At 41.4% G+C, this 24170-nt stretch overlaps 1 protein-coding gene across 2 annotated transcripts in view; it reads right to left on the bottom strand.

Moving 5' to 3' along the window:
- Positions 1–24170, bottom strand: part of rasa4 (RAS p21 protein activator 4) — a 217015-nt gene that overhangs the window by 153124 nt on the left and 39721 nt on the right. For both annotated transcript variants that reach the window (XM_048612760.1, XM_048612761.1), the window contains one exon: positions 8272–8401. In XM_048612760.1, coding sequence (XP_048468717.1) covers positions 8272–8401 — 130 coding nt within the window. The remainder of the gene's footprint in view (positions 1–8271; positions 8402–24170) is intronic.

Genomic DNA, 24170 nt, shown 5'->3' on the forward strand with positions numbered 1-24170 from the left:
AGACACAAGCAAACACAGCAAGCCAGGCAGCATCAGAGGAGCAGGAAAGTTGATGTTTCAGGTCAGGGACCTTCTTTCTGAAGGCCTGCTATGCGCCTCCAGCTCCACACTGTGTTATCTCTGACTCCAGCGTGGGCAGTTCTTACTACCCCACAAGCAAATACATGTTACATTGAGGGGAAAAGGGGAACTTTGCACAATTCTTACTCATTACAGCAAAATTAGTATCACAGGCAGCAGATCTACAGGTTTCATTACTTTGGACAATTGTTGTCAAAGCTTGCTTTCTCTCCCCGTTCTTGCCTCAACCCGACCTATTTCAGTCCAGCTTCACTTCTGTCTCCCTCCTGCTTTCTTTTTCTCCTTAAACAATTGCTTTTCTGATTTTATGCACTTTTGAACAATTGAGCATTTCTAACCTTCAACTGTGCAGTGACAGAGAAACTCAAGATGTTGATAAAATGCAGTCCAACCGAGATGTTAATTTTTGAATCTTGTGGAGGAGAACCTCAATTCTAAATGTTCCGAAGAATATTGGAATCAAATAGCAATAACATGGATTTATATTGCACTTTTAGTATAGAAAAACATTCCAAGATGCTTGTGCAGTGTGTTATGGAACAAAGTTCAACACTGAGCCGCAGGAGATATTACAGCAGATGACCAAAATCACCAAAATGACCAGAGAGATAGGTTTTGAAGAAACTTCTTAAATCAAAGAGGTAGAGAGGTGGAGAAGTGTAGGGAAGGAATTTTAGATTTTAGAGCCTTGGTAGTGAAGGTACAGCTGTCAATAGTGGAAGTATTAAAATCAGGAACGTTCATGGTGTCAGGATTAAAGGAGTGCAAAAATGCCAGAAGCAATGTAGAACTGGAGAAGATCAGATTAGTGGGGAGAGATGAGACCCTGCAGAAATTTGAAAAGAAGGATGAGAATTTTAAAATCAAGGTATCATTTAACCAGAAGCTATTGATGCTCAGCAAACATGGGGTGTTGGGTAAGGAGACTTAGCACTAGTCAAGAAATGAGCAGCAGTGTTTTGGATGACCACAAGTTTATTGAAGGATGGAAGGGTGGAGACTAGCCAGGAGTACACTGGGACAGTCAGGTTTGTCTAGAGGTTACAAACACAGATTTCAGCACCAAATGGTGTGAGGCAGGGTCAGAGTCAGGCAATGTTACAGAGGGATAAGATGGCTGAATTCATGGTGGCTTAGATAGGTGGTTACAACCCTTATCTTGGGTCAAATATGACACAGATTCTAGACGCTAAGGCTCAGACAGTTGCCAGGGAGAGGGATAGAGTCCATGCATTGTGAAGACAATGGCTTTGGTCTTCTTAATATTTAGTTGAGGTGTAAATGGATTAATCACCAACAGACTGGGATCAGAGATGAAGGAAGCCAATGGGGAGAATGGAGAATCACAGGTCCAACGTCACCTGTTCTCTCCTCAAGCACATTATACTTACTAAATTACTCATACACTATATTCCAAAATATTAATTTCAAAAAAAAATCAATTTAATTTGCATGAACAAATCAATACTATTTGCTTCCACTGTCTTGCCGACAAACCTATTTCAGAGCTTTAACACTTGTTCACTGAAGTATAATTTCTGCAGATTTGTTTTAAATGTAGCCTCTCCAAGTACAGCTGATGTCCTTTAATTCCACTGTTCTGGACAAACTGAGGTCACTTATCTCAGTGTATACTATTTAGTTTCCAACAAAAAACAGCCATTACAGCAGCTCTCAACCTCCTCATTATCAGTGTGAGAGTGCCCAATTTACATAATTGTAATCCATTAGCTAAGCCTTTATCCCCTCGATCCCAAATGGTTGCTCTGCTCTGTATCCACTTAATGTCTGCAATATTCTGTCCACTCTGTGGCAACCAAAACTGTACACAGTATACTGAGTACAATTAAACCAACAGTCTTTAAAGTTGCGGGGCTACATTGCTATTTCTGCTCAATGTTGACCTTTTAATGCACTTCAACAACTGATTTGCTTTACTCACTGCTACCAAGTCTGGTTATAAAATGTCATTTAATATTTTCCACTTCTGGCACATTCCACCTGCTTTCCTCATAGAGACGGGTGCAGGTGTACATTCCTGATTCAGATCGAGGTTCAAATTACATCGGTTGGTGGGGGTGAGAGGGTGCAGCCAAATTCACCCCCGAAAGCACCCCCACTCCAAAATGCCCAGGAACTTCTACTAAGGGGGCAACCACTGAGAGAACGTGGCAGAATCTGCGAGGAGCTATTCCTCCAATCACGGGAGGCTTCTTTCCCACGCTTGCTGCTGATAGGCTCCCTGGCGAGCGAAGGAGAGACAGGACCAGCCTGTGATTGGAGGAGCAGCGGGAAAACGAGTGGCAACACATGAAGCTGAGTATCGGATTGGTGGAGGTATCTGACCCCCGCCCACTGGGGGCTGCACCAAGTCCCTGCTGCAGCCCACAATATAATGGAATGAGGAACTAGATTAACTGGGTGGTGAAGGTCAGAATAAGTTATTTTTTCCATCAACATCCAGTTCTCTTGCTAAGAAATACAACTGCTCTTTAATCATAGTGAGGTGAGCACCAGTGGGCAATCAACAGGAAGTCATGTTGTTTTGCTCAGGCTGAGAGATTAAGACATCCCACTGAGGGTTATGTTTGCAAAGAAAGGTGAAGATTTTTAAGTTCAATAGAGGGCATGTTCTCTCTGTCCCTTTTATAACATAATCTATAAGTGTCTTAACAGGTCTGTTGTACGACACTGCATCAGAAGCCTTCTCAAAGTCCAGGTACACCACATAACAGCGTTCCCTTCATTTTTCTTTTACAAATCCATGCTGACTCTTCTTAATCAACCGACCTTGGTCCATATGATGATCTGGCTTATGTATGACTGGCTACACCACTTCAAAGAGACATAAAGGGTCAAACATATTGGTGTGGGATTGCAAAGCAGATAAGGGAAATAGATTTTCTTTCCTGAAGGACATTAGTGAACTGTTTAGTTTACAAAATTTTTGCATCTTTCTGGCCACGTTTACCGATCCCAGTTTTCTTATTTCCATACATTTTAAGGACTGAATTCAATCCTTAAACTACTATGATGGAAGTTGAACTAATTGACAGGGAAATGTTAATCTGTGTTACTGGGCTGGATACCCATTAGATATGGTATCCAATCCTACTGGCCACAGTGATGAAGCAGAGGTTGGTGCTTTGGGTAAGGTTTAAAGTGGTTTGAGCTTTGGATAATAATGCAAGACACAAGTCCTTTTTTTGAGAAGGCTGGACAGTTTTCCTTCATAGAATCACTACAGTGCACAAGCAGGCCATTCAGCCCACTGAGTTCACACTGACTCTCCAAAGAGCAGCCTACCCAGGTTCACCCCTTTACCTTATCTCTGTAACCCTGCATTTCCCATGGCTAATCTGCAGAGCCTGCACATCCCTGTACACAATGACACAATTTAGTATGGCCAATCACCTAACCTGCACATCTTTGGAATGTGGGTGGAAAACAGAGGAAACCTGCACAGACAGTTGCCCAAGGGTGGAATCAAACCCGGGTCCCTGGCATCATGAGGCAACAGTGCTAACCACTGAGCCACTTTGCTACCCCAGGGAGAAGAAAGCTAAGAGGAGATTTGATAGAGATTTGCGAAATCAGGAGCAGACTGGATAGAATAGATAGGGAGAAACTGTTCCTGCTTATTAGAAGAACAAGAACAACAAGGGACAGATTTAAAGTGATTGCAAAAGAAGCAAAGGTGATGTGAAAAAAAAAGCTTAGCTTATGGAATGCACTGCCTGGAAATGTGGTGGAGTCAGTGAGCATTCAAGTAGGCGTCGGATTTGACAGTCCCTTCTTCAGAAGAAGGGGTCTAGGCCCGAAACGTGAGCTTTCCTTCTCCTCTGATGCTGCTTGGCCTGCTGTGTTCATCCAGCTCTACACCTTGTTATCTCAGATTGTCCAGCATCTGCAGTTCCTACTATCTTGAAAGATCTGATTGACATCAAGTGGCTGAGAGGTGAGTCATCTCATAGAACCTTGTCGTCACCAGCAGTGTAAAATTAAGTGTTATTGTGACAACAAAATACTATGGAAGATGTTGATGCAATCTGATAGGGCTACACCCAGCTCCAAAGAATTTCCTTTGCAAAGCATCCTTTTGCAAACCTATGATATAGGAAGTAAGTTAGTAAATTCAATATGTGAAATGTTAAAATCACAGATAGATGGAGAACTAGCTCTTGACTCACAGAAGAGAAAACTGCAGCCTCTTATTTAGCAGTAGATGAACTTTGATAGACCACAATGAATTGTCTTTTAAGCTGGTCATTCAACTGAGAAATGGCAATACATGGATCCAACAATAAGAATATCAAATCCCAACCTTGCCTTGTGAAAATCCACCCACTTAAGACCGATTTACGGGTAAAGTATCTAATGTAAATCATTCATACATGTTTTATTTTTCAAAGTGTACTTTCATTACTGCTTATAATGCACACATCACTGCTGCTAAAATGTCACATCATCTTTGTTCCATTGCCTCATTTCATGCCTTCAAATGTGATAGAGAATGAAGTGAACAATGCTGAACTTCGTTGTAATTAAGTCAGCAGTCACTTGACCTGCTGATTATTCTCTGAATTTTATGCCCAGTCAGTCTGATGCCCGTCAGGATGGGCAGCCCTCACTCAGGGCTCACGGATTCAGATCGCTAGCTCAAATTTCATGGCAAGCTAAGTGTCTTGAGTCAGCAGTGATGAATTACAAATAGCTGACTCTGAGATTTGTTCCTCCGAATTAGGCTCTTCTGAAATAGCTAGAAATGTAAAGGAATGGATTTGTCCTTTCAACTGTCTGCTACTGCTATGAATCAATTGTGGCAGCTGGAGCTTAGGGGAAACCATGAGGGAAAGATCAGCACATCATGGAGTTTGCATTCAGACCCCAAAGCTTCCAAGTCCCAAGTTTACACCTTGTAACTGAGTAGGATTTGAATCGCATTTTGTCAGGCATTCATAAGTCATCATTTGAACTCAGGCCAAAAGTAATTTTCCTTGTGTAACTGTCTCAGGATGTGGACAACCTGCCCACTGGCATTAACTAATTATCCCCTGGAAAGGTGATGGTGGGCTTTCATTTGGGAACCACTGCAGTGTGCCTGGTGATACACTCAATGGGAACAGGTACAGAATTTCAGGATACTTCCCCCGATGAATGAGTGGGAGATATATATCGAGTCTGTTTGGTACGGGACTTGGATAAGGCATGACAGAGCAGAAATCCAAATTAGCAAAGTGAACATGTTGTTGTAAAGATGTACTTGTGCTGCCTTGGCGTGTATCCTGCTTCTGTATATGATTTAGGCATAACTAGATTAGTGTCTACATAAGGCAGGGCTCCCAAACTGAGGGTCAAGACCCCAGAAGTGGTCACAAGCTCAGATTTTGTCAGGTAACTAAAGCAGTAACGGCTGCTCTGACCATGTTTTGGCAGCCATGCTCCCACTGTAACAGGCTCTCCCACCTTGCCATCACAGGCCTTTCCTATCGCCACTCTCACAGATCCCAACCCCACCCCCTGACTGATGGGTCGCGATAAGTTTCCAGCCTCAAAATGGGGTCACAGTGGGAAACCTTTGGGAAACACTCATCAGAATGTATTTAGATCAGAATTTCTAACCTTTGATCTTGTCCTATTCAAGTAACAACTGATGTAATTTTAAATGCAGCTTAGAATACTAATTAAAATATAAATACAAATTGGATGAAACCACAGAAAGATAGCAAAATACCAAAGTTTGTAATTTACGTTCAGCACCGACACTTACATTTCCATAAAAGTGATCCCGGATCAAACATTCTTTAAGATCTCTTATTTCATGGAATGAAGCTATCAGTGGTAAGACCAGCCTCATAGTGCATTCCTAACTGCCCTTAAACTGAATGGAGTCCCAGACCTTTTCAGATTCAACCATATTACTGTAAGTTTGGAGTCACGTGCTGATCAGACTTGGTAAGGATGGCAGATTCCTCCAGTAAAGGACATTAGTTAACCACAATCATTACTGAGATTGGCTATCAATTCCAGATTTTACCAATTGACTTGGAATTTGACCAGCCACATTGGTGGGATTGAGGCCAATCTCATCAAAGCAATAGCACTAGATCTCTGGAATACTTGACCAGAGATATTACCATGACACCTCCATCTCCCCTGGGCAAGATAAAGGTTTCAAAAATAATTTAGGTGTGCATTTTTCAAACATTGTTTCCAGTCTAAAGTTTTCGAGAAGATTTGTAACTTGGGTTGTGGATGACGTTGTAGCCACGTTCGCCGAGCTGGTGGGTTTAGTTGCAAACGTTTTGTCACCATGCTAGATAACATCATCAGTGCGCCTACAGTGAAGCATCGGTGTTCTGTCCCGTTTGTTATTTATATGCCTCGGTTTGCTGGGGTGATTGGTGTTACTTCCGGTTCTCTTTCTCAGTGGTTTGTACACAGGGTCTAATTCAATGTGTTTGTTGTTGGAATACCAGGCCTCCAGGAATTCCCTGGCGTGTCTCTGTTTGGCTTGTGCGATTTTGGATGTGTTGTCCCAGTTGAATTTGTGTCCCTCGTTGTCTGTGTGTAGTGAGGCAACCTAGAATTCATCGTGTCTCTTGGCGGCTAGTTGGTGTTCATTCGATTTCCTAACTGTTGTGTTGGGTCTATCGCCATCTGTTGGTAATGAACACCAATGATGCCCAGGGTGACGAAACATTTGCAATCAAACCCACCGGCTTGGCCAACATGTCTACAACCTCATTGTTTCCAGTCAGACTGGTCTCCATGTGGGAAGCCCGTAATCGGAAAATTCACCCTTAACCTGCCCATGACATAACTGAAATTCCTAAAACACCTGCATGGAAAAGGGTTAAAAGTAAATAAGCACCCTTATTAAAGGCTAGAAAATACACTTTAATGGAATAGCCTAACTGATGGGGAGAAGTTATACAGGGGAATGAGGAAATGGCAGAGACGCTGAAAACACATTTTGTGCCAGCCTTCATATAGGAAGACACAACTTATTCATCAGAAATGGACAGGGTAACCTAGGGCTAGGAAAAGTGAGAAAATTAATGTAACTAATATCAGCAGAAAAAAAGTACTGGATAAATTCAAAGGATTAATACCTGACAAATGAAGGCATACATCCTAAAGTTTAAAAGAGATAGTTGCAGAAATAGTGGATGGATTGACTATAACTTTCCAAAAGTTTCCTCAGTTCTGAAATGGTCCCAGAAGATTGGAAATTACCATGTGATACTGTTATTAAATTAAAGGAAGATGAGAGAAAACAGGCATGACAAGCCAGTTAGCCTGACATCAGTCCTTGGGAATATGGTGGAACTTATTGCTGACAAAGCCTTAACAATCAACTTAATGGAGCAAAGTATGATTAGAACAAGTTGACATGACTTTACTGAAGAAGAATCAAGTTTGACAAACCAGTGGATGTGGCAAACATTGATTTTCAAAAGGCATTCAATAAGTGACACATAAAATAATCATACACAAGACAAGTTCCAGCACGGACTTTTGGGTGATAAATTATCATTAGTTGGTGAACATACAGCATGAGAGAGAGAATCTAACATTGGATTCAATGGTGTTACCATCAATGAATACGTGACTTTCAACTTCCTGAGGATTACCTTGACGAGAAAGTGAACTGGACCTTCCATATAAATACTGTGTTTACTACAGCAGTTCAGAGGCTAGGAATTCTGCAGCAAGTAACGCATCTCCTGACTCCTCAATGCCTGTCTACCATGTACAAGACACAAGTTCTGGATTGTCATGGAATACTCCCCACATGCCTGGCTGAGTGTGGCTCCAACAACACTCAAGAAGCTTGACACCATCCAAGACAAAGCAGCCTGCTTGATTAGAACACCACACATCACCATCAATATTCTTAGCCTTCACCACAAATGCACAATGGCAGCAGTGTGTACCATCTGCAAGATGTGGAAAAATAATTCGCCAAGAGTCTTTCAAATCAAAGATTTCTACCATCTAGAACGACAAGGGTAGCAGAAGCATGGGAACACCACCAACTGCAAGTCACATGCCATCCTGACCAGGAAATACACTGGATGTTTTTTCAGTGTCACTGGGCCAAAACCCTGTGAACTTCCTTTGTGGGGTGTCTTTACAGCAATTTGGTGCAGCATTTCAAGAAGGCCTTCATTGAACACTCCCTACCTTGCTTCAAATACATGGCAACGCAGCTTTCGTGTTGAGCTCTCTCCGCAGATCTCGATCTGAAGGTGGATCTCCCCTTGGACCTCCTCATCTGGGTCAATTTCACTCAGGCACATCCAGCTGTCTACACCTAGACAAAGATACAAATGCAGGACTCAAAGAAACTGGAGTAAGGCCATTCAGTCCCTCAATCAGATCATGGGTGACTTGTACGTCATTCCATTTGTGATTCACATTCATAACGATCATGGTCAAATTGGCAATAGACTATTACACTTGGTCCTGTTCTAATAGATGTCATGAGGACTCCATAATCTGCACATCAATACTGTTGCCATTTAAATTTAAGATCAGATTTCATAATGTTACTTTTAATTTCATGTAAAACATGATGTAACCAGATTATATAATTCACACAGCACCAACTTTAGACTTTGGGCTGCATTTTCATCTCCCAGTGGAAGCATAAATCATGTCGTGGAACATTGAACTTAGTTTTGTTTTATTGCTGCTGTTACATTATTCAGGACAATAGGGGATGCAAAATCCCCATGCACCTTTTCCAAGCTCAGGGTCCCCACAGTGAGGGTGATAGGAAAAACTTATTTCCTCCTGCACACAATTTCCTTGTGCTGGTGTGGGTTTTGAAAGCGCTAAAAGAGAAAAAAAATGCATATCGCCTTGGAGACTTCATGACAATCAGGTTCAGTTTGCTGAGAGTTCAGAATATTCTGACCGGGCAAGTGCAAAATGCATTATCACCTTCAAACGTCATTATTAGTTGCTATGTTGTAATGTAAACGTATTTGACATGCAGTGATTCATCAAAGGAATCTGTCTTGAGAAGGGAAGTTGACTCTGACATTGCCCACCATTGTGTAAGTTTGTTATGCATTATAGTACTTTTTCTGTTGAAGAAAGTACCTTAATGCATTAAAATGTAAAACAAAATGTCTTGCCTGGATTTGCAGTTATTACATTAACTGAGGGCTAACTGTTAAAATAGTAGTTTTGAAGTTGCAATAAAATATCTCTGCACCTGCTTCTGTTTTTGTTTTAAATTTCCAGTATCTGCAGTATTTTCCTTTTATTTGGGTACAATTACATTGCTCAGTACAGTTCATTTAGCACCAAGTAATAGAAAGGAGATAGAGGAACATATCTGCAGGGAAATTACAGAGATGCCAACATGGTGGAGTGGCTACAATGGGGGACTTTGATTACATTAATTTAATTGAAAGAGAACAGTTTGAGAGTAGAGCAGCAGCACAGGGTGAGTATAAAACTAACTGAGCTCAGGGATCGTGGCATAGACTGCAGGGAGCAGTCAGACAGTGGAGCAGCAGCACAGGGTGAGTATAAAACTAACTGAGCTCGGGGATTGTGGCATAGTCTGCAGGGAGCAGTTGGAGAGCGGAGCAGGAGCATAGAGTGAGTATAAAACTAACTGAGCTCTGGGCACAACTGTAGCTGTGAAGAAAAAACTGGAGTGACATCACAGGGAGGCTGTGACCTGATTAGCTGGTAGGAAATCTGAACTAAATTTGAAATAGAACACAGCCAAGATGTATTAATAACTTGATTAACTCATTAATAAATTTATATAAATTAATAAAGTAATTAATTAAGCAGCGATGGCTGTATGATGTAGGAGCTGGTAGTTGCCATTGCGAGCTGCAGTGACCACATCTGCAGCAAGTGTTGGTTGTTCGAGGAACTTTGGCTCAGAGTTGATGAGCTGGAATCTGAGCTTCAAACACTGCGGCACATCCGGGAGGGGGAGAAGTACCTGGACGATTTGTTTCAGGAGGCAGTCACACCTGGTAGATTAAGTACTTCAAATTTGGTCAGTGGCCAGGGACAGCAGGGGGTGACTGTAAGCAAGGCAGGTAGAGGGATCCTGCATTCAGGAATGGAGGAGCCTCAGCTCTTGACCTTGTCCAACAGGTACGAGATGCTTGCTCCGCGTGAGGACAAGGAAACGGGTTGCAGGGAGGATGAGCCAACTGACCACTGCACTGTGGCACGGGAGGCCGTTCAAGAGTAGGGAGCAAAATGACAAGTGGTAGTTGTAGGGGATTCTATAATCAAGGGAATAGATAGTATCCTTTGTAAGCAGGATCGAGAGTCCCCCATGATGTGTTGCCTGCCCGGTGCTAGGGTAAGGGATATCTCTGACCGGCTTGAAAGGATATTGGTGAAGGAGGGCGAGGAGCTGTTGTGGTCCACATTGGGACAAACAACATAGGCAAGACTAGGAAGGAGGACCTGTTTGGGGATTATTAAGCACCAGGAACAAAATTAAGGAACAGGTGCCCAAGGGTTATAATCTCCAGATTACTACCCAAGCCACATGCAAATTGGCAGAGGGATAATACAATTAGGGAAGGAAATACATGGCTAAAGGAGTAGTGTGGGAGAAAGGGGTTCCACTTCATGGGGTATTGGCATCAGTTTTAGAACAGGAGAGATCTGTACCATTGGGACGTCTCCACCTGAACTAATCTGGAACCAGTGTTCTAGCGAAAAGGATAGATAGGGTGGTCACTAGGACTTTAAGCTAGTGAACTGGGGGAAAACAACAGGAATCATAATGATAGATAGAAAAGAAAGCAGCAGGTTAACATGTGTGCAGAAGGGTTTAACTGTATCGAAGACTATGAAAGAAGTTAAAAGGAAAGAAGACCCAGGAGATATTATCAATGGAGCTGTTAGAATTCAAAATGAAGGTATGAAAACTAGTGTAAAGGCACTTTAACTGAATGCTCATAGATGAGTTAATGGCACAAATCATTGCAAATGAGTATGATTTAGTAACCATTATGGAGACATGGCTGCAAGACGGTCATGACTGGGAACTGAATATCCAAGGGTATCAGACTATTCGGAAGGACAGACACGGGACAAAGCTCTGATAAATAAGGATGACATCAAGGCAGTAGTGAGAGATGATACAGGTTCTGCGAAAAATAGCTCTGAATCCATTTGGGTGGAAATGAGAAATTCTAAGGAGAAAATGTCACTGATAGGCGTAGTCTATAGGCCACCAAATAATAACATCCCATTGGAATGGGCAATTATCGTGGGGGATTTTAATCTACATGTTGATTGGTCAAACCAGGTCAGTCAAGGCAGCCTTGAGGAGGAGTTCGTTGAATGTTTCCATGACAGCTTTCTCGAACAGTGTGTAATGGAACCAACAAGGGAGCAAGCTATCCTAGATCTGGTCCTGTGTAATGAGACAGGAATAATTAATGATCTCATAGTTAGGGATCCTCTTGGAAGGAGCGATCACAGGATGGTTGAATTTAGAATACAGATGGAAAGTGAGAAGGTAAAATCCATTACCAGGGTCCTGTGCTTAAACAAAGGAATCTACAATAGGATGAGGGAGGAGTTGGCAAAAGTAGACTGGATGCAAACATTTTATGGTGGGACAGTGCATAGGATGGGCTGAAGGGGTAAAAGTTAATGATGATATTGGACAGCTGCATGAGATAATAGATTGTACAGGATGGGCTGAAAGGTTAAAATTATTGATGATACTCGACAAGTTGCATGACTTGGTATGAGTCCTGTGACTATTCCTTTATGGGCCGAAAGCAACACCTGCACTTGTTTTCCCATCCAGTGTTTTCTATACTGGCCAACAGTTTTATTTTTCTGTATCTGCTTTCTCTGTGCTGGCTGTTTGTTACAATGTATAAGAGACAGAGTTTTGTTCCAAGGTGTGGGACTTTGCCTTGGCTCGGAATCGTGAATGGTGGCAGGAACGAATCTAAGCCTCTAGACCAGCCATTAATCGAGGCGCCCCCAACGGGCAGAAGGGCGTGAGACTTGTTGCTTTTTCTCTTTTCTCTTCCAGTTATTACTACCACTATAATCATTTATTATTATCACTATACTCATTTATTATTACTTAATAAATATTCAGATTTAAGCAAATTGCTATTGTCGAGCCTTCTCTTAATTATATTTATCCAAATCTGAAAATAACCACTTGGATACGGGCTGTGATCCAAGACAGGTAGTTGAGGAACAGTGGAGGGCTTTCAAAGCAATTTTTCAAAGTGCCCAGCAAAAGTATACACCAGTGAAAATTAAGGACTGTAGGAAAAGGGGTAATCAGCCAGGGATGTCTAAGGAAATAAGGGAGGCTATCAAATTGGAAAATAAGGCACACAAAGCGGCAAAAACCAGTGAGAAACTAGAAGATTGGGAAACTTTAAAGGTCAACAGAAAGCCACAAAAATGCTATAAAGAAAAGTAAGATAGATTTGAGAGTAAAAGACAGATAGCAACAGTTTCTACAAATAAATAAAACGGAAAAGAGTGGCTAAGGTAAACATTGGTTCTTTAGAGGATGAGAAGGGGGATTTAATAACAGGAAATGATGAAATAGCTGAGGCATTGAACAGGTATTTTTTGTCAGTCTTCACAGTGGAGGACACAAATAACTTGCCAGTAATTGATGACAAACAGACTAAGGTAGGTGAGGACCTAGACACTATCATTATCATGAAAGAGGCAGTGTTCGGCAAGCTAATGGAGCTAAAGGTAGACAAGTTTCCTGGCCCTGATGGAATACATCCCAGGGTACTAAAAGAGATAGCAGGAGAAATAGCAAATGTGCTCGTAATTTTCCAAAATTCGCTGGGCACTGGGGCAGTTTCAGCAGATTAGAAAACAGCAAATGTGACGCCATTGTTCAAAAAAGGAGGTAGACAAAAGATAGGGAATTATAGGCCAGTTAGCTTAACTTCTGTAATGGGGAAAATGCTCGAATCTATTATCAAGGAAGAAACAGCAAGACATCTAGACAGAAATTGTCCCATTGAGTAGATGCAGCATGGGTTCATGAAAGGCACGTTATATTTGACTAATTTGCTGGAATTCTATGAAGGCATTACGAGTGTGGTGGACAACGGGGACCCCAGTAGATGTAGTGTATCTGGATTTCCAAAAGGCATTCAATAAGGTGCCGTACAAAAGGCTGCTGCATAAGATAAAGGTGCACAGCATTGCATTAACTCTATATTAGCGTGGATGAGGATTGTTTAACTAACAGAAAACAAAGAGTGGGGATAAATGAGTGCCTTTCTGGTTGGTGGACAGTGACTAGTAATGTGCCTCAGTGATCAGTGTTGGGACTGCAATTGTTTACAATTTACATAGATGATTTGGAGTTGGGGACCACGTGTAGTGTGTCAAAGTTTGCGAATGAAACTAAGATGAGTGGTAGAGCAAAATATGCAGAGGACTCTGAAAGTTTGCAGAGGGATATAGATAGTTTAAGTGAATGGGCAAAGGTCTGGCAGATGGAGTACAATGTTGATAAATATGAAGTCATCCATTTTGTAGGAACAACAGTAAAAAGGGACTATTATTTGAACGGTAAAATATTGTAGCATGCTGCTGTGCAGAGGGACCTGGGTGTCCTTGTGCATGAATCACAGAAGGTTGGTTCGTACAACAGATAATTAAGAAGGCAAATGGAATTTTGTCTTTCATTGCTAGAGGGATTAAGTTTAAAAGCAGGAAAGTTATGTTGCAGCTGATTAGTGCAGTTTTGGTCTCCTTACTTGAGAAAGGATGTACTGGCACTGGAGGGAGTGCAGAGGAGATTCACTAGATTGATTCTGGAGTTGAGAGAGTTGGCTTATGAAGAGAGTCTGAGTAGACTGGGATTATATCCATTGGAATTTAGAAGAATGAGTGGGATCTTATAGAAACATATAAAATTATTAGGGAATAGATAAGATAAAAGCAGGAAGGATGTTTCCACTGGCAGGTGAAACTAGAGCAAGAGGGCATAGCCTCCATCTTAGGGGGAGCAGATTGAGGACTGAATTGAGGAGGAACTTCTTCACCCAAAGGGTTGTGAATCTGTGGAATTCCCTGCCCAGTGAAGCAGTTGAGGCTTCCTCATTGAATGTTTTTAAAGCTAACATAGATAACTTTTTGAATAGTAAAGGAATTAAGGGTTATGGTGAGAGGGTGGATAAGTGGAGCTGAGGCCACAAAAATACCATCGATGATCTTATTGAATGAGGGAGCAGGCTCAAAGGGCCAGATGGCCTCTTCCTGCTCCTGGTTCTTATGTTATGTTGTTATGCTACCCAAATATTGACTGGGGTACTTGTAGTGTAAGGGATAATGAGGGGAAAGTGTTCCTATACATACGCAGGAGAACTTCCAACAGCAGCATGTGTCCAGACCAACAAGAAAGGATGCATTGTTGGACCTGGTCCTTACCAATGAAGTGGGCCAAGTGGATCAAGAGTCAGTGGGGAAACATTTAGGATACAGGTTGGTTATTGTATTGGACGACTCCAGATGATGGCGAAGAAAGGCAACGTTCAATCCGGAGTAAGAAATTGGTAAAGAGCCAATTTCAATGTGGCAAGATGGGAGCTGAGCCAAATACTTTGGGGGAAAGACCTGTAACTGAACAATGGGCTACCTTCAAATAGGAGACGGTTTGGGTACAGTCAAGGTATATTCAGGGCTCAGTAGATGACAAAGGAGATAGAAACTAAGTTAAAGAAGAAAAAGCATAAAGAGGAAAAGGTTCAGAAGGGAGGTGACACAGCATATTAGAGAAGAAGAAAGTGAATAAAGAGGTATGTCTGGAAGCCAATATAAAGAGAAATCAAAATGTCTCCTACAGGCATATAAGTAGCAAAAAAGTGATAAAAAGAGAAGTAGGGCCAGTTAAGGACCAAAAAGAGAATTTACTCTTGAATGCAGGGGGTAGTTGTTGAGGTATTAGATGAATAATTTGCATTTGTCTTTATAAAGAAGGGCAAGTGCCCAGTCCATGGCGTCAGAGAAGGGAACTCAGTCACAAGATGAGTTCCAAATCGATAAGGAAGAAGTTTTGGATAGATTTAGGTACTTAAAAGTTGACAAAACACCAGGACTGAGTGAGATACATCCAACAAGATTGAAGGAAGTGAGAGCAGAAATGGCCATAATCTTTCAGTCTTCCCCCAACTCAGTGGAGACACCAGAAGACTGGAGAATTGCAAATGTTACATCCTTGTTTGAAAACAGTTGTAAAGATAAGCTCAGCAGTTACGGACCAATTGGTATAATTTAACTGGTTGGAAAGTAGCTAGAAACCATTATTCAGGATAGATTTAGTAGTCGCATGGAAAAAGGAGGTTTACTAGGAAGAGTCAGATGGATTTCTAAAGGGGAACTCATGTTTAACTAACTTGCTGGAGTTTTTGAGGAAGTAACAGAGAGGCTCGATGAGGATAATGCTGTTGATGTGGTATACATGGACTTCCAGAAGGCATTTGATACAGTGCTATACAACAGAGCTATAGCTCATGAAATAAAAGGGACTGTAGCAACATGAATAAAAAAATGTCTGAGTGATAGGAAACCAAGAGTAATGAAAAATATGTATTTCGGGGCTGGAGGAAGTCTTGTATTGGAGCTCACCAGGAGTTAGTATTGGGGCGCTTTCTTTTCGTTAAATTTTTTTCAATGATCTAGATCTTGGTAAGCAGGAAACAATTTCTAAGTTTTCAAACAATACAAAACTTGGAATTGTTATAAGTGGTGAGGAGGAACAGTGTGGTCAATTAAAATTACATTGACAAATTGGTGGAGAGGGGGAATAAGTCGCAGAATATGAAGGAGTGTGAAGCGATATACTTTGCCCAAAAGAATGTGAATAGCCAACATAAGATAAGAGGTATAATTCTAAAGGAGGTACAGGAGCAGATGGACCTGGATATATATGTGTACAGATCACTGAAGGTGGCAGGACAGTTGAAGAGAGCTACCAATGAAACACACAGTGTTCTCAGCTTTAATCTCAGGGGCATTGTGTACAAGAGCAAGGATGTGATGATCAATCTGCATAAGACACTAGTTAGACCACAGCTGCAGTACTGTATACAGTCTGAGTGCCACACTATAGGAAAGATGTGAACGTGTTTGAGTGAGTTCCAGGCATGAGTTATATGGGTGGATTGAAGAAGTTGGGACTGTCCTTCATAGAGAGAAGAAAGCTAGAGGAGATCTGTTAGAGGTCTTCAAAATCATGAGGTGACTGGACAGAGTAGATAGGTAGAAGCTGTTCCACTCATAAGAGGATCAAGAACACGGCGCAGATTTAAAGTGAGGTGCAAAAAATGTACACATTATGTGGAAAAAACCCATAGTTTAGACACCTGCCATTCTGAAAATGGCATTTTTTTTAACTTAATGCTGGAGTTGATGTCAGCATCAGAACTGGGCTCCTAAAATAGTGACTATGAGTAGCATAGACCAGAATCAGACTGTTGGCAGGATGATGGGAAGCTTGTTCTGAGAGGTTTGCATGGGCAGTGATTATGAGCACTGGCTGCTTGCTTTTCTCCCTGAAATTCCCTTGTGTTTTTGTTAGTTCCCCCCAACTCCCTCGCACCATGGAACAGGTAAGGATCCCATGCTCAGATCTATCAAACATGGCCAACAGTGGAACTATCAAATTTTCATTGGTAATAGCAGAAAAGCTGGAACTTCAAGGAAGACTGGATACTGAGAAGTGGAGGATATTTGAGGAAGAGGATTTGGGTTTGGAAAGCACACAAGGAAGGCAATTTTAAACCAGCTCATGAATTTGTTTTCCTGGTCACATTGCTTACTAGAAATGAAAATGGCAGTTTCTTGTGAGAAAGCCCGAGAAAGCATAGAGAAATGTACAGAGTCTCCTTAGGCAGATCGACACTACTACAGCTAAATCCCACATGTTTGTGTTGTCATTTGAAGTACTCACTCCCCATGGTTATGGGTCCTACACTGGCTTTTCATACAAATATACAAATTAGGGGCAGGAGAAGTCTCACATGAGACTGTTCCGACATTCAATAAGATGATGGTAGCTCTGGCTGTGGCTTCACAATCCTTACAGCCTCCAATAATCTTTGACTCCCTTGTTAGTCAAAAACCTATTTCCACCTTAAAAATATCCAATGACTCTGCCTCTAAAATTCTGTGGGGCAGAGATCTAAAGTTTCACGACCCTCTGAAAGCAACAATTTCTCATTTTCATCATCAATGGAAGGCCCCTATTTTTGAACTGTGTCCCTAGTTCTAGTTCCTCCCACAAGTGATTTCAGAATCCAGCCTGTCAAACCCATCCAGAATCTTATATGTCTCAATGAGATCACTTCTCATTCTAATGGATACAGGCCCTATACAACCTTTCCTCATGAGGTAACTTCCCTGCCATACCAAATATCAGTAGAGTGAATCTTTTCTGAACTGTTAACACATTTATATTCTTTCCTAAATAAGGAAACACAAATCATTCACCAGTGCTCCAGATTAGTGTCAACAAAGCCATTACAACTGCACCAAAATATCCTTTACTTTTATATTCTATTCCCCTTACAACAAACAACAATGCTCGATTTGCCTTCCTAATCACTTGCTGTACCTGCATTTGTGTACCAGACACACTGATCCCTCTGTACCACAGAGTCCTGCGATTGTTCTCCATTTAAATAATATCCTGCTTTCACATTCTTCATGCAAAAGTGGACAAGATCATATTTTCCTACATAATACTCCATCTGCCAAATCTTTTGCCCACTCACTTGACTATATTCCTTTGCAGACTCCCTATATCCCTCGTTCACAACCTAATGTTCCAAACCATCTTTGTGTCATCAGCAAATTTGGCAACCGTACATTGGATTATGTTGCGTCCAAGTAAATAGTTGAGGCCCCAGCACTAAACTCTATGGCGCTGCACAATTTACAGCTGCCAACCCAAAATTACTTACTTATGGACCAGACCAAACCCCCTCAAAACACATCAAGGTGATAGCTTAGACCCTAACTTTTAATTAAAGGGAAGTGTAAGGCACTGTGTTATTGTGCTAAGTATGTTGATAGAGTTAGTTATTCCAATTCTTTTTTTGTTTATATTTTAACTGTGGCATAAGAATAAAGTGTGTTTTGCTTAAACTCAGTGGTCTAACCAATCCACTGTGCAGGCTCTTATGTTACCCCCTACACCATTTTCCTAACATAGACTGGGGCTGCCATGGTGTTAAGGGCTTAGATGGGGTGGAATTTGTTAAATGTGTTCAGGAAAGTTTCCTCAAGCAGTATATAGAGGGTCCTACTCAGGAAGGGGCAAAACTCAACCTGCCCTTGGGAAATAGGGCAGGACAGGTGACTGAGGTGACAGTGGGGGAGCACTTTGGGACTAGAGACCACAGTTCTATTAATTTTAAAATAGTTGTGGAGAAGAACAAAACTGGTCCACAGGTTCAAGTTCTAAATTGGGGCAAGGTGAATTTTGATGGAATTACACAGGAACCTGCAGGGGTTGATTGGAGTAGATTTGTTTTGCAGGCAAAGGGACTTCTGGCAAGTGGGAGGCCTTTAAAAGTGTGATAGTGAGAGTTCAAGGTCTATATGTTCCTGTGAGGGTGAAGGGCAAGGTTGTCAGGAGTAAGGAACCCTGGATGACAAGATATATTGAAGCTTTGACCAGAAAAAAGGAGGCATGGCTCAGGTACAGGCAGCTGGGATCAAAGGAGTCCCTGGAGGTATATATGGGGTACAGGAGTTTACTGAAGAAGGAAATCAGAAGGGCAAAAAGAGGACTCGAGATAGCTTCAGCTGAGAAGATTAGGGTGAATCCAGAGAGATTCTTTCAGTAAATTAAAGGAAAAAGAATAACTAGAGAGAGAATAGGACCCCTCAAGGACCAAAGTGGACGTGTATGTGTGGAACCACAGGAGATGGGTGAGGTCCTCAATGAATAGTTCTCCTCTGTGTTTACCTTGGAGAAAGACATGAAAACTTGGGAACTTTGGGAAGTTAGTGGCGATATCTTGGGGTCAGTCCATACCACAGTAGAGAAGGTGTTGGAAGTATTAGAGTGTATGAAGGTGGATAAATCTTCTGGTCCTGACCAGATGTATCCAAGAACCCTGCAAGAGGCTAGAGAAGAAATTGTGGGGGCCCTGGCTGACACATTTGCATCATTGTTAGCCACGGGTGAGGTCCCTGAAGACTGGAGGGTAGCAAATGTTGTGTCCTTATTCAAGAAGGGTTGCAAAGAAAAACCTGGGAATTATAGACCAGTAAGCTTAACATCTGTGGTAGGTAAGTTACTTGAGAAGATCCTGAGGCATAAGATATACATGCATTGGGAAAGACAGGGTTTGATTAGGAGTAGTCGGCATGGCTTCGTGCATGAGAGATCATACCTCACAAATTTGTTAGAGTTCTTTGATGAAGTGACCAGGAAGGTTGATGAGAGCAGGGCAGTAGACGTAGTCGATATGGATTTCAGTGAGGCCTTTGATAAGGTTCCACATGGTAGGCTGCTCTGGAAGGAGATTGCATGGAATCCAGGGAGAGCTGGCAAATTGGATACACAATTGGCTTGATGGTAGGAAGCAGAGTGCAATAGTGAAATGATGCTTGTCGGACTGGAGGCCTGTGACTAGTGGTGTGCCTCAGGGGTAGGTGCTGGGCCCATTGCTGTTTGTTATCTACATCAATGATTTGGATGAGAATGTACAAGGCATGATTTGTAAGCTTGCGGTGACACTTTCATTGTGGACAGTGAGGAAGGTTATCAGAAATTGCAACAGGATCTTGATCAGCTGGGGAAGTGAGCCAAGAAATGGCAAATGCAGTTTAATATAGATAAGTGTGAGGTGTTGCATTTTGGAAGGTCAAAGCAAGGTGGTGAATGGTAGGGCCTTAAGGAGTCCAGTGGAACAGAGGGTCTTTGGAGTTCAGGTGCAAGGTTCTCTGAAAGTGAGTCACAGGTAGACAGTGCAGTGAAGAAGACTTTTGGCACACTGGCCTTGATCAGTCAGGGCATTGAGTATAGAAGTTGGGAAGTTATGTTTCAGTTGTACGGGACATTGGTGAGGCCACACTTGGAGTATTGTGTTCAGTTTTGGTCACCTTGCTATAGGAAGGATGTCATTAAATAGGAAAGAATGCAGAAGAAATTTACAAGGATGTTGCCAGGACTCAAGGGACTGAGTTATAGGGAGAGGTTGGACAAGCTAGGCCTTTTTCTTTAGAGTGTAGGAGACTGAGGGGGGATCTTATAGAGGTGTATAAGATCATGAGAGGCATGGGTAGGGTGAATGCACTCAGCCTTTTTCCCAGGGTTGGGGAATCGAGGACTTGAGGGCATCAGTTTAAGGTAAGAGGGGAAAGAATTCATGGGAACCTGAGGGGCAACCTTTTTACACAGAGGGTGGTACACATATGGAATGAGCTGCCAGCAGAAATGGTTGATGCGGGTATGTTAATAACATTTAAAAGGCATTTGGACGAATACGTAGGTAGGAAAGGTTTAGAAGGATATGGGCCAAGTGCAGGGAAGTGGGCTTAGCATGGATGGACATTTTGGTCGGCATGGACCAGTTTGGACTGAGGGGCCTGCCTTTGTACTACAGGACTCTGCGACTTATAGGTACTATAGATTCCTCTTTATAAATATTGCTTGTTAGTCCCTCAAAAAAGGTCTCTATTAAGCTAATTGAATACAATTTCCCTTTCACCAAAGCATGTTGATTCTGTCCTGGTTCCATTAAGAGTTTCTAAGCGCTCCGTTATATCCTCCTCAATAAAAGATTCCAGCATTTTCCTTATGAAGGATGTTACTCCCTGCTTTCTGTCTCTCCCCACCCCGACTTTCCTGAATAGAGGAGTTACACTCACTCTTTTACAGTCTGATGAGATCTTTCCAGAATCAAAAAAATTTTGGAAAAATAAAATTTATGTATTCGCTCTTACAGTAGAAACTTGATTCATATTTCTGAGGTGCTATTTATTCCTCTACAACGAAAATAGATGCAAAACATCTGTTCAATTTCCCTGCCACTTCCTTATTTTTCATTATTAATTCCCCAGATTCTCATTAGAGGACTAACACTTCACAAACTTACTCATTCCCTTCTTAAATACCTGACACAACTCTTACTATTTGCTTTTCATTTCTAGCTAGCTTTCTCTCAAATTCTGATTTCTCCCTCCTTATTAACCTTTTTGACAAACTTTTCTGTTCTTTATGTTCTGTCCAATCTTTTGACTTGCTGCTCGTCTTTGCAGAATTACACATTTTTTTCTTTCAACTTAATACCCTTTTTAATATTTTACATCAGGCACAGATGCTGTGTCCTTCTCATGGAGTCTTTCTTTCTCACTTAAGTGTACTTTTTAAAAGGTATTCTAAAGCATCTCAAACTTCTGCCACTACATCCCTACTGGCTTATCTTGTAACAAAAAGTCCCAGTTCATTTTAGCTATCTCTGTCTTCATGCACTCATAATTGCCCTTAATTATGTTTCAATATACTAATCTTAGATCTGTACTCCTCTTCCTCAAAATGGAGATGATAATCAATCATATTATGTTCACTGCTAGATAGGGGTACCTTCACAATGAGGTCATTACTTAATCCCTTGTCAGTGCACATTATCAGATCCAATATAGAACGATCTCTGGTTACCTCAATATCCTACCGCTCTGAACCTATCTTGAAAGCACCATTAACTCATCATCCTGGCTGCCCTTGCCAATTTGATTTGGACAATCTGTAAGTTAAAATCTCCCATGATAATCACCATACCTTCCCCACAATTCCCCATTATTTCTTCCAGTATACACTGTCCTACAGTAGGTTACCATGGTTACTTGTATCATTACAATGCCTATCTATCAAAAGATTCAAAAAATACTGATTTCATATTTCGGACGTATATTAAAACATATTAAAATTTCACTAGAGTTTCATTGCAAACCTCACCATTTGCATTTCAATAGACTATCCTGTTTCAACTATGAAAGAGCTTGTAGTCTTTTTTTTATAATTCATCATGTTACATTTTGTTAACAAAGTCTATCTTTATAGTTCCTCTGACACAAACGATACTCAATTCTTAGCCACATATTGAACATAACAGCTACATAATATTTCCGGGAGAAAAGAAAGGCTTGCATTTATATAGCAACCTCTCACGTCCACAAAGTTAATTTAGGATATCAGGTTGGCACGGATGAATTGGACTGAAGGGTCTGTTTCTGCACTGTACATTTCTATGACTCTATGTCCTAAAGAGCTTTATACGAACGACGTACTGTTGTAACGTAGGAAAAACAGCAAACTCCCACAAACAGCTGAGATAATGAGAGTTATTTTTAATGATGCCATTTCAAGGATAAATGTTGAACAGAGCACCAGGGCAAACTCCCTTGTTCTGTGCTAGCTGACCTTTTACACCCTTCTGAGAGGGAAGACATCTCTATTTAACTTCACATCTGAAAGACAGTATTTCTGTCAACGCTGTACAGAGTGTCTGCTATGCAGCTGCCTTCCAAAATTATGCTTGATGTCCTATGTACTTTACAGACTTTAATGAGGGGTGGGGGCTACATTCCAGTGTGGTCTGTTATTAGGATGATGAGAAATAGAAATGGTGAGTTTTCCTTGTGATTGTTTGGGCTCAGTGTCAACATAATTCTTCTAGGTCCAGGGATAACCTGCCCCCATCCCACCCCATCTCCCTAGTATTTCTGAAGCATCCATTCCTCAGGCTGACAAGTGAGCAACAGTCAATTGTACAACCACATGAACGTATTGTCAAATGGATCTTGAGTTACAACATAATGGAAGGAATGTAATGTTAAGAAAAGTGCCTTGAAGCACTGGCCTTGTGTAAAGACTTTCTTCAGGAACTGATTTTCAGTTGAGTTTCTTTTTTATTTATCACACACTTTCCTGCTGTTTTGTGGGTCATTACGTGTGGAAAGCCAATACCTGAATGGCAAGCCAGTCCTAGGAAAGCAGTTGGAAAAAGGGAATGTGGCATGTCAGCTATCCACCACCCGACCTTTGTAATGCCGTTTATATAGGGCACTAACACGAAAAATTTAGGTAATGGTTCTAACATAAGCTTTGTGACTGTGTCGATTTCATTCCCACATTGCAACTTATTTGATCCGAAGTTGGAGGCTAGTAAAGAATGTGGCGTGAATCCAAATACATGAAAAGAGAAATCTTGTTGAACTATATTGGTTGTGCTTTGGGAGAAGTCCCAGATGATTAATATGTCCAAATAAATTATCAGTAGGTTTGACAGCTGCTTAGGTTTTCAGGAGCTGTTTATTTGAGTGTGTCATACACGTTCTGTGGCTATCTGCCTGTTTGATGGTGATTCACTACCCTGAGATTCTGTCTCACTGTTAAACTGAATGAACGTTACACTGTTATTCCTCCCCCAAAAATAACAAATGCAGCCTGTACGTCTTTATTTGGCTCCGCTGCACATTTTCCATGAATCTCCACCAAAATAATTCTGTTTTCCATTGGATACATCCAAGGATAATAGTTCATATCAGGCAGATTTATCACTGTTGTCATACATTGAGAGTCAAAAATCACATGACACCTGGTTATAGTCCAACAGGTTTACTTGAAGACACAAGCTTTTGCAGTCTCACTCCTTCTTCAGGTGTCAGTGAGAGAGGTGGCATCAAACACAGAATTTAAAAGCAAAAGATCAAAGGGTCATACAACTAATGCAAATATATTGAACAAACCTAAAATGGCTGTTAAGTCTTTAATCAGTTAGAAAGGAATAATCTGCAAATTCCCGAATTTCTTTCAAGTCACTGCCCTGAGGTTTTAAAATCTAAAGGTTTTATCAGTTCCATCAGTATATTAGGGATACATCTCAGGCCAGACAATGTATTTCAGGTGTGGGGCCTTGTTTAGAATCTGGCTGTGTATGAACTTGGAGTCAGACTGGTTTTATTTCCAAAACTGGAATTTATAAAATGCCACATTGACTGCCTACAAATTGTGTGCTTTGTTTTGAATAAAATAGAATGTATCTGCAAATGCAAATTCA

Source organism: Rhincodon typus, chromosome 26 (genome assembly GCF_021869965.1).
Source record: "Rhincodon typus isolate 14 chromosome 26, sRhiTyp1.1, whole genome shotgun sequence".
In the NCBI taxonomy this organism is placed as follows: Eukaryota; Metazoa; Chordata; class Chondrichthyes; order Orectolobiformes; family Rhincodontidae; genus Rhincodon; species Rhincodon typus.